Below are 13,246 nucleotides of genomic sequence, written 5' to 3'. Positions count from 1 at the left end.
AGAGTTACACGCGCTCGCCGCGTTAAATTACAAGACAGAGAGAACATGTTCTCGGCCCCCTAGCCTGTCCTAGCTGCAGGGCTCGGCCCAGAAAGTGTCTTTACCTAACCTAACCCTAAAATATAGACTAATAATTCTCTTTCTTGTAATTTAACACGGCAAGCACGCGTAACTCCATTAGGCAACTGCCTATTTTCACCCCTTTTTAAGGGAGTGTTCAGTGTTCACAACATATACAGAATGAAAATGGCTTAGTTCCTGAACTACGGACACAAGACGCTCGAATCCCATCCCGCAGTCAATATGCTTACTGAAATACAAATAAAGTTAAGCAAGGAAAATTAGGCCCAAAAAGAAGGGTCAAAAAGGGTAAAAAGGAAAAAGTTAGGACAAATGGAGACAAAATGAAACAACTAGTGTCAAATAGAAAAAAGATCAAGAAGGGTCAAATGTCAAATAAGGTCAAAGAGTGACACAGGGTCAAGTAGTGTCCAGTTAGGTTAGGTTACATCAGGTCAAGTAAGGTCCAGTAAGGCCAAGTATGGTCAAGTAAGGTCAAGTAAGGTCAAGTATGGTCAAGAAAGGTCAAGTAAGGTCAAGTTAGGTCATATAAGGTCAAGTAAGGTCATGTAAGGTCAAGTAAGGTCAAGTAAGGTCAAGTAAGGTCAAGTAAGGTCAAGTAAGGTCAAATAAGTTCATGTAAGGTCATGAATAGTTATGAAAGGTCAAGTAAGGTCAAATAAAATCAAGTTAGGTCAAGTTAGGTCAAGTCAGGTCAAGTCAGGGTAAGCATGGTCAAATTGTAAGAAGCAATTTTAATGGGATCAATCCTAAGCGGCATTTATCAGAAGTAACAAGTTTATCAGCAACCTTTTTAATAACTAAAAATGGCTGGAATTTAAGGTAGTTTCAGTCATTGGTACATATTTTCAAGAATTTTCGAGAGAGACTAATATTTTTTCCAGAAAATTTAAATCACTGTTTTCAGTTCATAGAAATTAGAACTTACTTAGGAAGCTGTTTGAGAGATTTGTCCTGTTCTCTGTTATACTGCATAAATACAAGATTCCAGATCTCAAGAACATCAGGGTCATCCATATTCACCTTTATTAACAAAATAGTTTTCTAAATGAAGAAATAAAGGAATGAAGGAATGAAGGAATAAAGGAATAAAGGAATAAAGGAATAAAGGAATAAAGGAATAAAGAAATAAAGGAAAAAAGGAATGAAGGAATGAAGGAATAAAAGGAATGAAGGGATGAAGGAATGAATAAATGAATGAATAAATGGTTGAATGAATAACTACCAGATGTGCAGCATCTCTGCCTCCCCCAATCCTATCATAATGAATCTCAGAACAAGGTCCACAAGGTCCTAAATACTTTCAGTCTAATCCCCATTCAACTAATTAACCCCCAATTTTTCGACTTTATCCCCTGATAGGGTCTCTTCTTTTTAAAAAACAGGATTATCTATGAAATTGTAGTAATAATAACACAATAATAATAATAATAATTATAATAATATTAATAATGATATCAATAAATGATAATAGACTGTTTTCCTGTATCTCCCATCTCCCAAAAGTTGTCCTTCATATTTCCAGGCAGAATCCTTAATATCAAAAAAAATGAAAATCATAAGAAATTAATATGTGTGAACTAAATATATAAATAAATATGTAGATTGTAGATGGACTAATTTGTGATCTAACTATCGTACAGAAAAAATATCAAAATATACCATCCGCTGGATCTGGAATATTTAAGCTTCCAGGGCTGAGATTTTAAAATCCCAACTTTTCTATACGTAACATCGGGACAGGGGGGATACGATTCTTTTTCAAGTTTATGCCCTTGAATTCTATCCTGCCTACCTTGACTCTCCTACTCCTAGATCCAACCAGAGCTGTTTAGCCTCGAGATCAGGCTGGAGGCCGCTAGCCTCGTCACCGCCGAAGTAGGTGACATAAAGGCGGGCAGGGTCCAGCTTAAACACCTAGAAAAACAAAATCAAATATTATAAAATAATAACAGGAAGTCTGTAAAAAAATGTTCATCCTATAATTCAAAATAATTCTTGTGTACTCTCCTTGAAAACATATTTCATTTTTCTGTGTCAAATAAAATAATTTTTTCTTCAAAATAAATATAATTATTCACCTCTGTGAGGAGTTCCCAGGACCACGTACAGATCTCTTTCTTAAAGTAGTCGCCAAACGACCAATTCCCCAGCATCTAACAACAACAATAATGATTTAAATTCGGTGATGGTGATGGACAAAACTCTGTAGAGTAAAAAAGTAGATGTTAGTTCCACATTTATTGAAAATATATTTCGGTCTGGGTTGACTCTCGTCAGTTCTAACGATATAATAACCATCAAAATCGATGATACTTATGATAACAATGATAACAATGATGACAATGATGACAATGATGACAATGATGACAATGATGACAATGATGACAATGATGACAATGATGACAATGATGACAATGATGACAATGATGACAATGATGACAATGATGACAATGATGACAATGATGACAATGATGACAATGATGACAATGATGACAATGATGACAATGATGACAATGATGACAATGATGACAATGATGACAATGATGACAATGATGACAATGATGACAATGATGACAATGATGACAATGATGACAATGATGACAATGATGACAATGATGACAATGATGACAATGATGACAATGATGACAATGATGACAATGATGACAATGATGACAATGATGACAATGATGACAATGATGACAATGATGACAATGATGACAATGATGACAATGATGACAATGATGACAATGATGACAATGATGACAATGATGACAATGATGACAATGATGACAATGATGACAATGATGACAATGATGACAATGATGACAATGATGACAATGATGACAATGATGACAATGATGACAATGATGACAATGATGACAATGATGACAATGATGACAATGATGACAATGATGACAATGATGACAATGATGACAATGATGACAATGATGACAATGATGACAATGATGACAATGATGACAATGATGACAATGATGACAATGATGNCCCCCCCCCCACCCCTTTAAAATGAACAATCATGAGATAATTTATTTTTTAATTTCAAATAATTTAAAAAAAAACTTTATTAAAATTATAAGTACTTTAAAATTTATTATAAAACCTTTAAAGTAGTTCCCCTTTAACTTCAAAGTTCAGCTTCGATATTTTGAGTGGGGAGGGGAGGGCCCTTTTAACAAAAACAAGAGTATTTTTTAGTTCTAATATCATAGGTACTCCACGACACGTTCCCGGTAAAACAAATAAAGAGTCAATCTGACGGATAGACCACCTATGTCCCTGTATTTTATTCCGTGGGGGGGGGGGGGGGACTTAAAACCTTTTTACTGTTACGGTTCGGCCGGTTGTAGATAAAAAACATACACACATACGTATATTGCTTTACTTGGAATTTAAGATAATGATATTGGTTATATACTAACCTCGAAGAATGTATGATGGTAAACATCCTTTCCTACGTCATCAAGGTCATTATGCTTTCCTCCGGCCCTGATACACTTCTGCGTATTCACAACCCTGAAAAATAATTCGCAATCAGTCCCTTTAGTTTTTAGAGGGGGGGGGACATTCGCTATAAATCCCAGCCTTTAATACATTATTTATTTTTTATTCTTTATTTGTTTAGGGATATATATTAAATATACTTGCGCAGAGCGACAACGGAACAAAAAATTAAGATTTTTTCAGTTGACTCTGGCTTCTGGTTAACATTTATTAATATTACTCTGATGGAAATAAATTACCTTCTTAAGTAATTTTAAGAAGGTAAAAAAAAGAATTTTTAGAATCTTGAGAGTGAATTTTTTCAAAATCTTTGCTTGCTCTCTTTCCTGTTTCACTGACATTAACTTTTTCTTTTAGATTTACACGAACGGTTTATTTATTATTCCATGACGTGCATTTTTTTCATAAATAAAATTTTAAAATTTTTTATGAAATTACAATGTTTACCACTTAAAACAAAAACTTTGAACTTCCACTTTTCACTAAAAATTCAAAAATTCAAAAATTCAAAAATTCAAAAATAAAAAATTTTGGTTGTAAATTACCTCGTCCATTTCGCCATATCACTATTCGGATCCGCAGTACCGACGAACACAGGCTTGAATTGATTCATCCCTACCAACATAACAGAAATTGATTCTCGATGACATTGTTTTTCAACATGAAGATTCAAGAGTTAATTTTCTATTTTTTATAATGATCATAAATAATGCGATGACCCGTGCTAAGAATCGGAATCTAAAAAATATTTTTAGCCCATTTTTCCGTGGAATCCGAATCCAATTGGCTTAATATTATCCATTTTGAAAAAGGATTAATCGCAAAAAGAAGACTTATTTTTTTAATTTAATGAATTTTTTTGACAACGAGAATTTTCAATTTTGTCTCATTATTTTCGCTTTTTTCATGCTAAACTTTGATGAACCATTCAGAATCAGAAATCAGGAAATTTTTATAGTCTTTCTTTGTTTAATATTTCAGATTTAGGTTTACAGTAAGACAATTTTTTAACAGTTTTTGGTTGATATTTTGCCCCTTGGATCCTACGCACTGTGTACTAATGATTTTCTCTAGAAAACAAATCCACGGTCCGAGACAGGGTCTTGTTGAGAATAAGGCTTGTCACTCTATAGATGGAATGTCACTTAAAGAGACAGTTTATGTTCCTGCGTTAGCGAAGAGAAGCGTAGGATCATCATGAGGGATAGTTGAGGAAGAATGAACGTAGATATGCGTCTTCTAAATACAAAATAAAACGCATTAAACCGCGTCACAGAAATTAATCTTCGAACTTGGATTGTAATCAAAAGAAATCGAGGCTTAGAATAAAACTTTTATTTTTTCAGTTCAGCGAATAACTTTTATTTTTTCAGTTCAGCGAATAAAACTTTTATTTTTTCAGTTCAGCGAATAAAACTTCTATTCTTTTCAGTTCGGCGAATAAAACTTTTATTTTTCCCAGTTCAGCGTATAAAACTTTTAATTTTCACGGTTCAGCGAATAAAACAAAAAAAATTGCGATGTGCAATAAAAAAAAAACATTATTCTTGTTCCAGCTCTTCCAGCTGATTTCTTAATCTAATTCAAAGTTTCCCTTCACAGCGCTTATTTATTTAAAATTGAAAATTAAATAGTTAAATATCTTTATTTAAATTTGATCATTCTTAAAACTCTCCCAACAATTTACTGTAACCCTGGTATCTTTACCGAAAGAACCCCTTCCAACTTGCAATACTATTGAGGAATTATCTATTCACTAGGACAATTTGTTTGACTATTTCTATTAAGCTTTCTTTGTCCCAAATCTTCTTACTTACTGAACTTCTTAATACAAGATAAGATCGGAGATTTAAAGGTCAAATTTTAGCTTGGGGGTTAATCAAAAAAACTCATCTCTGAAAGTATATTAGAAAAATGTCAAAAAATAGATAAGTTTTCAACCCCCTTTACGTTCCTTTACTTTCATTTTATTGTTGATCATACCTAGGAATATTTTCCTATCAATCATGGTGGCATAAAAACAAAAATATTTTTCGCGAGTGTCAAAACTAAAAACACGAGAAATTCTGGGGAAAAACGAAGAATTTCCAAGTTTCTTAATAATCTTCCGTTTGAACTAATTAGTCTGAGCTGAAAACTTTAGAATAGTGGATATCGAGATTAATGCGTGATCCTCTCTTTTTCATAATAGCGAGACTAATCTAATCTTTTTAAGTAAATTTAAATCATAATACTCGATTTAATTCATCTAAACAAGTTCATAACGCTAGCTTAGCAGGCAGTAGTGCTTAAAGCTCTATTTAAAAGGTCAAATCACATAAAACCAGTTCAAGTCATAGCAGTCAAACCAATAGAACTTTCACTTTTCAGAACAAGACTTAACAAAATAAATAGGATTTAATAATTTGAAACAATAACAAAAGTCTAAAAGTCGGAATTTCCTTTCCTAAATCAAATACTAACAGACTTATTTATTTAATGACTAAATCCATTTTCGATTTATTTTTGTTAATGAACTATAATAATAAAGTAGTATTAATATATGATAATAGCCTATTATCACAATATTATTTTTTCAGAACTATAAAATTCGCCTATTGCTTAAACAGTCCTATTATTTTTGTGCATTAGTATGAATTTAAGTATGTTTATTCGATTTCAAATTTAACTCAAAAAAGCCCAAAAACTTAAAAAAACCAAATAAAACTCGCTGGGCTGGGTTCCATTTTTTAAAAAAAATATCCCAGGTGTTTACCAACCCTGATTTAACATCACATAAAAAAGGTTCCGCAATACAGCCCAATTAATTTCTGGAACTGCCAAATAGATTTTGGAATAAAACAAGATACAATAGATGTTAGAGGAAATACATGTGTTAATAAATTCATTCCATTTTTACCTTTTCTATGAAAAAATCTAAAAATATTTTCCGAATCGCTTTCGCATCTAGCGACGTATCCATTCTAGTTCTGTAAAAGAAAATCAGATGAACATCCTGGATGTAAGGAATTTATTTCAGTATACGAACAAACATGCGTGTACAAGATGGTGGCGTGGAGTGTTCGCATGGGTGATCTACTGCTTCTTGGTGGAGAGAATAACACCGTCGTACTTCGTCTGGAACCACTTCATGGCGTCCTCCTTGGTCAGCTTATGCTGACGTCCAACTGTGCCAACCTTACGTCTCCTTAACAAAAAAAAAGGAATTTATACTTTTCTAGAGACTGTTGTTTTCAAGATAATATCCCTTTCAGAAAACAAGTTAAATTGAAATTAGAATTCTTCCAAGACACTTCTCAACACTGTATCCAAAAAGCAAAGTAGTCGAATTTTCTTTAAATTGTATCTGCGCTTTCCGCTAAATTTCAGTTTTGCAAATGTAACCAGTGGGAGGAAGGGGGTTTTTACAAATGTGACCAGTGGGAGGAAGGAGGTTTTACAAATGTAACCAGTGGGAGGAAGGGGGGTTTTACAAATGTAACCAGTGGGAGGAAGGGGGGTTTTACAAATGTAACCAGTGGGAGGAAGGGGGTTTTACAAATGAAACCAGTGGAAAGAAGGGAGAGATTACCTGTGCATAACGTTCATGCCTGGTCTGCCAAGAACAACGTAGAAATCCATTCCGTAGATTCCGATGCTGGGATCGTACCTAGAATATATTCATTTATCAAAAAAAATAATTAACAAAATATTTCTCTATTCAAAAAATAAGCTTCAGTTGGCCGTTCTTTGTAATCATAAACTTTCATGCGAAAGATGGTGAAAGATTGAACTCATCATTTGTAGTGTTAATTAGGACCTCATACTTGCGAGAAAATATGCAAAATGTAATACGTGAAAAATGCAATACGTGAAAAATGCATTTATGTAATACGTGAAAAAACGCATTTATATAATAATTAAAACTTCATGGAAACAGATGAAAAAAATCTAACCAGACTGTCTGCTAACCCCTTACAAATCCACAAATAAAGTTCTAGTTCTCGATAAAATTGTGCACTGCAAAGTTTCAGGAAGATTCAGATAAAAATAAGGATATTTCACACTTTCTACCGATCTATAAAATTTAATTTAAACGACATTATTTTACTTACTTAATTCCCAGATCGATATGCTCCTGGATACCGAACCCGAAGTTTCCGTTGTCGGAGAAGTTTTCCTTCCTCAATTCGTACTCCTTGACCTTGAATCCACGCTCAAGGATCTCCTCAGCCTTGGGCCCCCTGATAAAAAAATCATAACTAAAATCTTTAATTATAAAAAACTGAAATTGATCTAATATTACATCCAATGTTTATAAAGAAATAATGACAACCAAAAACAATCGCAAAAATATTAAAAATTAAATATCTTCTGTTAGATCCTGTCAAGGTTACTGAAAGATACTCTCGCAGTTTAACCACACTTGAAAGATTTTACCGGGAAACTAAATGTTCACTACTAAAGCCGACCCGCTCAAATTAGAATCTTTAAACAAAGCTGAGAACATTTCCCTGGGTCTCCCTGAGATATGATCGTACAAACAGCAGACAAGATTACAGCTTTCCATATATTAAAGGGACAGTAAAGGAAAAATGAAAGGGGGTATAGGCTGAAAGCTAATCACTTTAGCTCTTGATCGCGACCCATAAAAGTCATATCTGATGTTCCTGTCTCGAGAAATTGATATAAAACTGTGTTAAAATTATACGAAAATTCATATATGTAAAATTTTGAAAATCTGAAACTTAAATCACGTGACCAGAACTATCACCAATGGCAGGGCAGTATACTGGTCACGTGTCTCCGCCTGTATCACGTGACCACTTTACTGCACTGCCATTGGTGGAATTTCTGGTCAAGTAATACGGACGTAAAAATATATTATGAATGAAATCTATTGAAAATAGAAATAACAAATATAAAAGTAAACCTAATTTACAATTAGCTTTCTCTGGGATATCATCGTTTTCAGATTGGTTGCTTATTTGCTGAATATGGTCTGTTTAAACCCACTACTTTTATACAAAATTGTATATATATTAATTTTCGTATAAATTTGACACAATTTTATTTAAATTTCTCGAGACAGGAACATCAGATATGACTTTCATGGGTCGCGATCAAGAGCTAAAGTGATTAGCTTTCAGCCTATACCCCCTTTCATTTTTCCTTTACTGTCCCTTTAATATCCCATTTAATGTTAATAAAATTTTATACATCAAGGTTCGCTGCACGGTTTTAACATCTGCAATTCAAGGAAATATTTTAGGCGTTTTGAAACAGGACAAGCGGAAACAAGAAAAGTTTTTGTATTAGCCTTTTCACTGTTGGGGAAAGAACGCTCAATATCAAGAAGCCATTAATGCAAATTTCTAAGAAGAAAAGACACTCGCTAGTTTTTCTTTCCTAAAATACATATTGTCTCATAATTTAGCGACAGCGATAAAATAGGAACATTCCTGACAGAGAGAAGAGTTACTCTTAAAGGGAGGTGGACAAGTTTCTGGGAATATTTACCCCGATTTTAAATTCATTTTTATATGAACTAACCTGACAGTGCAGTGAACGGCAATCTTCTCGTTACGTCTGATACCGAAAGATCTGAAGAAGAACGAATAAGAAGGCTGAACATTAATAAAAACAAGTGAATACTATAAATTGGTTTTATCAGTTGGCCGTTCTATGTAATCAGGAGCTTTCATGCGAAAGATGGTGAATGATTAAACTCATCATTAGAGAGGGAAAAAATTACAACTTTCCAACTTTATTCTTACAAGTTTGATTACTCGACAGGTTTTACAATTCAAACCAAATTTGAGGGACTAAATGGTATTTCAGATAACCAAATATTGAAAGAATCTTAATTTATGTCGGAGTAAAACAAAACGGCGTTTTTAGGTGTAATGAGTATAATTTTACCCAATATAAAGAGGTGAATTTCTGAATCATAATCTTACACCTTAACCTTAAGATATCAAATTTGCTTTTAGTTTTCGATTTCCGTTATTGTTTGTTTCACAAGCATTCCAATAATTCTTTCAAAATTCATAAAATAATTGATTCTCAATCATTTTTAACGGACGAAACTTTTAAGCCTACTATTTTGAAAGTTTCAAATAATCTTTAAAGAGGTTGTGTTAAAAATTTATCGATACCTGACGGTGTAACGAGCCTTGGAGAAGACGGGACTCTGTCCAGTCAAAGATTCAAGAACCTAATAGAAATAGAAATTAAATATTATTTTGGCATAATAACATTTTGCCGCTTTGAGACGATAATTACATTCATATTCAAGATAATATAGAAGCAGGCCTTTAATATGCATTTTCGAAAATGTGAAATAAATTGAACATCAACCCTTATAGATACTTGCACATTATAGGTTGACAACCGAATAAGTGAAAGTAATAAAATCATAAGGTGCACAGGTTCCCTGGGTGATGTCAATCCTTACTACTGAAACTTGATGAACTTAGGGTTAAGCAGTGGGGACACCTAATTTTAAACAGGCTGTATTAAGTAATACAAATTGAGCTAAGGGCTGAAATTTTGCGTTTGCAGCATCCCATTTAGGCCCTACACTCGGATCACAAAGTAATTTTGGAACCGGAGGTCATTAACCTTCACCAAAAAAAAAGAATTAAGAAAAACAGAGTTTCCCCCAGAGGAATTATTTTCTTAATAAATCAGCCACCCCCCGTCCACTTGTCTCCAAATTAATTTAACTCAAAATTGCTTTTGATTATTTTAGAATAATATCAACGAAAAATTCAACATTCATTTCTCATCCTACCGCACTGTCGTAGGGTACGAGTTGTTTTATAAAATAAATACTCCTAGATATACCTTTCCGGCCCTGGTAAGCCTATCTCCGCTCTCTCCAACACAAATATTCATGCACAGCTTCCTGATCTTCAGGTCCCTCATGGGATTCTTCGCCTTATCCTTTCCATCGACCATTTTGTATTCTGAAACTCAGAAACTCTATTTAGGATGTTTTACGAGATTTATACCGATGTTTAATGGTAAGACAGCAGAACAAGACCGGAGCCCTGATAAACCCTGCCCGGAGGATCTAGTTCCTGAAGTTATTTCTCTGGCCGGTGGTTAGCTGGACGGGGATGGAGGAGAAGTCCATCATCTTCAACATCTCCTTGGTCTCAGCATCAACCTCGATAACGTCCTAAAATAAAGATGTGTTAAAAACAATTAAAATGTGAATAAGCCTCTAAACATGTTCTGCATATAAAGAACTAAAAGAGCTGAATCTATCCTAATATATTTTCTAGCAGACGTGCAGGAATGAATTTTTATAATTCATTCCTGATCGCGAATGCTCACATTAATTTAGTTTAATCGTTAAAAACGTGTCAAAATTGTATTTAGAATCGTAATGATTTCATGACCATTTTACATGATTTGGATTAGTTTGTGAATAAGCCTCTAAACATTTTGTCCATGTGAAGAACTAAATGAGCTGGTCCTATCCTAATATATATTCTAGCAGACGTGCAAAAGGAATGAATTATTATAATTCATTCCTGATCGTGAATGCATGAAAGTAAGTTTAATCGCAAACAAGCGCAATGATTTTTTTAAAGCTTAGTATGGAAAATTTGTACCATCACAAAAAAATAAACTTATAAATTTTTTTATAGTGAAATAAAAACCATTGAAGGGATTGAATTACTTTATGTATAAGCCCATTTTGTCCATGTAAAGAACTAAATGAGCTGGTCCTATCCTATTATATATTCTAATCCTAGCAGACTGCAAAAGGAATGAATTATTTCAATTGATTCCTGATCGAGTATACTTATAATTAAATCTTATCGTGATCCAAAAAACTCTAGTCATACATCTCTACGAATCATTTGGATTGAATTAGCACTATTTTACAGAAATTGGATCAGTTTGTGGAAAATTTCTACAATCTCAAAAAAATTTACTTGGAGATGGCGCATAAATTAAGTTAGGAGTTTCAGTGCCAATTTAACCATTTGAAAACCATTGCACACAGATTTGTTTGTGAAAAAGCCTCTACGAATCATTATAATTGAGTGAAGCACAATTTCACACTAATTGGATCAGTTTGTGAAATAATTTATAAACCCGTAATATAGTAAACTTAAACAATCTCGACCCAATCTCTATGGTTGGGAGTGGAATTTCATTGCCAGTTCATTCATAAGCATATTTGTGAAAACCATTTCAGAGACTGAATTAGTTTGTGAATAAGCCTCTAAACATTTTGTCCATGTAAAGAACTAAATGAGCTGGTCCTATCCTAATATATATTCTAGCAGACGTGCAAAAGGAATGAATTATTTTAATTCATTCCTGATCGTGAATGCATATAGATCCAATAATTTGTCCAAGATCAAGAAAGGTGGAAATGACGAAATAACAAAAGCTCGGACCTGTTCCAAAGCAGAAACATCGGGAACATAGTTGTCCCTCCTCTCTCTCTCCTCCTCCTGCAGCTTGATGCTGATACCACGAACTGTGCTGCGCTGAAGACGCTTCATCAAATGAGTGATAAATCCAGCAATCTGTAGATTTAACCGTTCATAATAAGAATGCATTAATCGTTTAAAGTAAAAAAAAAAAAATATTTCATCAAATTAAGACTTAAGTAAACAAGTTTATTCGTAGAGTAATGTTTGATGCTAAAGGCGCATGAACACCAATTCATAAAAACTTCCTTCCACACTAAGTTTGGCATTTCCTAAAATACGATTTTAAGACCCCCCTCCACGTCAAATTTATACTTAGATTTCAACCGTGACACTAGGATCTATTGACCATGTGGCCACAACCTCCCGCCCCCTAGCCTGTCCTAGCCGTAGCGCACGGGCCAGAAATTGTCTTACCCAACCCTAAAATAATAGAAAACAAAAAAAAAGAATAATTTTTCCTAACTATTACTGGTCTTGAACAAAATTGAAAGAAGGGGGGTCCAATATTCGTATGCTAAGGCGGACCCATAACTACTCTTTTAATACTGTTAATAAATAACAAACTTCACAGTTAAGGAAAGCCCAACAGTTCACGAATGTGATGCAGTTCAGTCATACTTTTCTAGCTAAAACAAAGGGTGTTAGTTAAAAGGATTCAAATTTCTACCGATTTCTTTCCACACCCATGTAACCCTTTTATAGAACCAATTAGAGAAATGCCGGTCTTTAAGATTAACGAGGATCAATAGCTTTCTCATTATAAGGTACGATTCCTTGTTACGAAGAGGCTTGGAGGGGATCAACGCAACCTCGTCCATGATCCTCTTGTTAGTGTGGAAGTCGAGGGTGAGCTTGGTGTAGTACTTCTCGATGATAAATCGAGAAGCCTTCTTCACGGTCTTCGTACGAACACGACCCATTTTCGAGACTGAAAATAGCAAGATAAAATAAAAATCCACACTCTTTAAATTTAATAATTAACAGCAGAGTTCTCGTAATAATATCACACACTACATTTTAAGTTTAAAATAATCATGTTGCTGTTTTCCATGTGTGTGCTGTAAATGAAACTGGAAATGACGTCACGCGCTCATCTCTTCTTGAACTTCGGTGCGGCATTTTCACAGTGGGCTGAAACAATTTTTTTTAAAACGTCTGAACCTTAAATTTTTTATTTCTCCCAAATAATACAAAGAACT

The 13,246-nt window shown here is 33.8% G+C and overlaps 3 protein-coding genes across 4 annotated transcripts in view; all 3 read right to left on the bottom strand.

Moving 5' to 3' along the window:
• LOC111697292 (alanine--tRNA ligase, cytoplasmic) overlaps positions 1–6,585 on the bottom strand; it is a 36,783-nt gene extending 30,198 nt beyond the window's left edge. For both annotated transcript variants that reach the window (XM_023467233.1, XM_023467234.1), the window contains exons 1-10: positions 6,506–6,585; positions 4,773–4,845; positions 4,152–4,221; positions 3,525–3,618; positions 2,163–2,237; positions 1,877–1,998; positions 1,565–1,614; positions 1,307–1,374; positions 1,010–1,104; positions 259–310 (exon numbers count right to left, since the gene is read on the bottom strand). In XM_023467233.1, the coding sequence (XP_023323001.1) occupies positions 259–310; positions 1,010–1,104; positions 1,307–1,374; positions 1,565–1,614; positions 1,877–1,998; positions 2,163–2,237; positions 3,525–3,618; positions 4,152–4,221; positions 4,773–4,845; positions 6,506–6,568 (762 nt within the window). In that variant the 5' untranslated portion in view covers positions 6,569–6,585. The remainder of the gene's footprint in view (positions 1–258; positions 311–1,009; positions 1,105–1,306; positions 1,375–1,564; positions 1,615–1,876; positions 1,999–2,162; positions 2,238–3,524; positions 3,619–4,151; positions 4,222–4,772; positions 4,846–6,505) is intronic.
• A 14-nt stretch (positions 6,586–6,599) lies between these two features.
• Positions 6,600–10,563, bottom strand: LOC111697296 (60S ribosomal protein L11). Its single transcript, XM_023467237.1, has 6 exons — positions 10,435–10,563; positions 9,744–9,802; positions 9,139–9,189; positions 7,701–7,829; positions 7,178–7,255; positions 6,600–6,793 (listed from the first exon to the last, which is right to left on the bottom strand). Exons 1-6 carry the CDS (start codon positions 10,546–10,548, stop codon positions 6,682–6,684), a joined length of 543 nt encoding a protein of 180 aa, XP_023323005.1. The 5' UTR covers positions 10,549–10,563; the 3' UTR covers positions 6,600–6,681.
• LOC111697297 (40S ribosomal protein S17) lies at positions 10,555–13,008 on the bottom strand. The gene is made up of 3 exons (XM_023467238.1): positions 12,821–13,008; positions 12,009–12,140; positions 10,555–10,771 (listed from the first exon to the last, which is right to left on the bottom strand). Exons 1-3 carry the CDS (start codon positions 12,965–12,967, stop codon positions 10,664–10,666), a joined length of 387 nt encoding a protein of 128 aa, XP_023323006.1. The 5' UTR covers positions 12,968–13,008; the 3' UTR covers positions 10,555–10,663.
• Between the last annotated feature and the right edge of the window lie 238 nt (positions 13,009–13,246).

This window comes from Eurytemora carolleeae, unplaced genomic scaffold, assembly GCF_000591075.1.
Source record: "Eurytemora carolleeae unplaced genomic scaffold, Eaff_2.0 scaffold48, whole genome shotgun sequence".
In the NCBI taxonomy this organism is placed as follows: domain Eukaryota; kingdom Metazoa; phylum Arthropoda; class Copepoda; order Calanoida; family Temoridae; genus Eurytemora; species Eurytemora carolleeae.
This window is presented reverse-complemented; position numbering and strand designations above follow the sequence as displayed.

Bases quoted from the DNA above. Each gene is read 5' to 3' on its own strand.
- LOC111697296 (XM_023467237.1), bottom strand. From the start codon at position 10,548: ATGGTCGATGGAAAGGATAAGGCGAAGAATCCCATGAGGGACCTGAAG. The intron at 7,830-9,138 runs GTTAGTTCATAT...TTTTTTTATCAG, and splicing joins GCCGTTCACTGCACTGTCAG to GGGGCCCAAGGCTGAGGAGA. The intron at 7,256-7,700 runs GTAAGTAAAATA...AATATATTCTAG, and splicing joins CATATCGATCTGGGAATTAA to GTACGATCCCAGCATCGGAA.
- LOC111697297 (XM_023467238.1), bottom strand. From the start codon at position 12,967: ATGGGTCGTGTTCGTACGAAGACCGTGAAGAAGGCTTCTCGATTTATC. The intron at 12,141-12,820 runs GAATCGTACCTT...TTAAATCTACAG, and splicing joins CCAAGCCTCTTCGTAACAAG to ATTGCTGGATTTATCACTCA. The intron at 10,772-12,008 runs GTCCGAGCTTTT...TCTTTATTTTAG, and splicing joins ATGTTTCTGCTTTGGAACAG to GACGTTATCGAGGTTGATGC.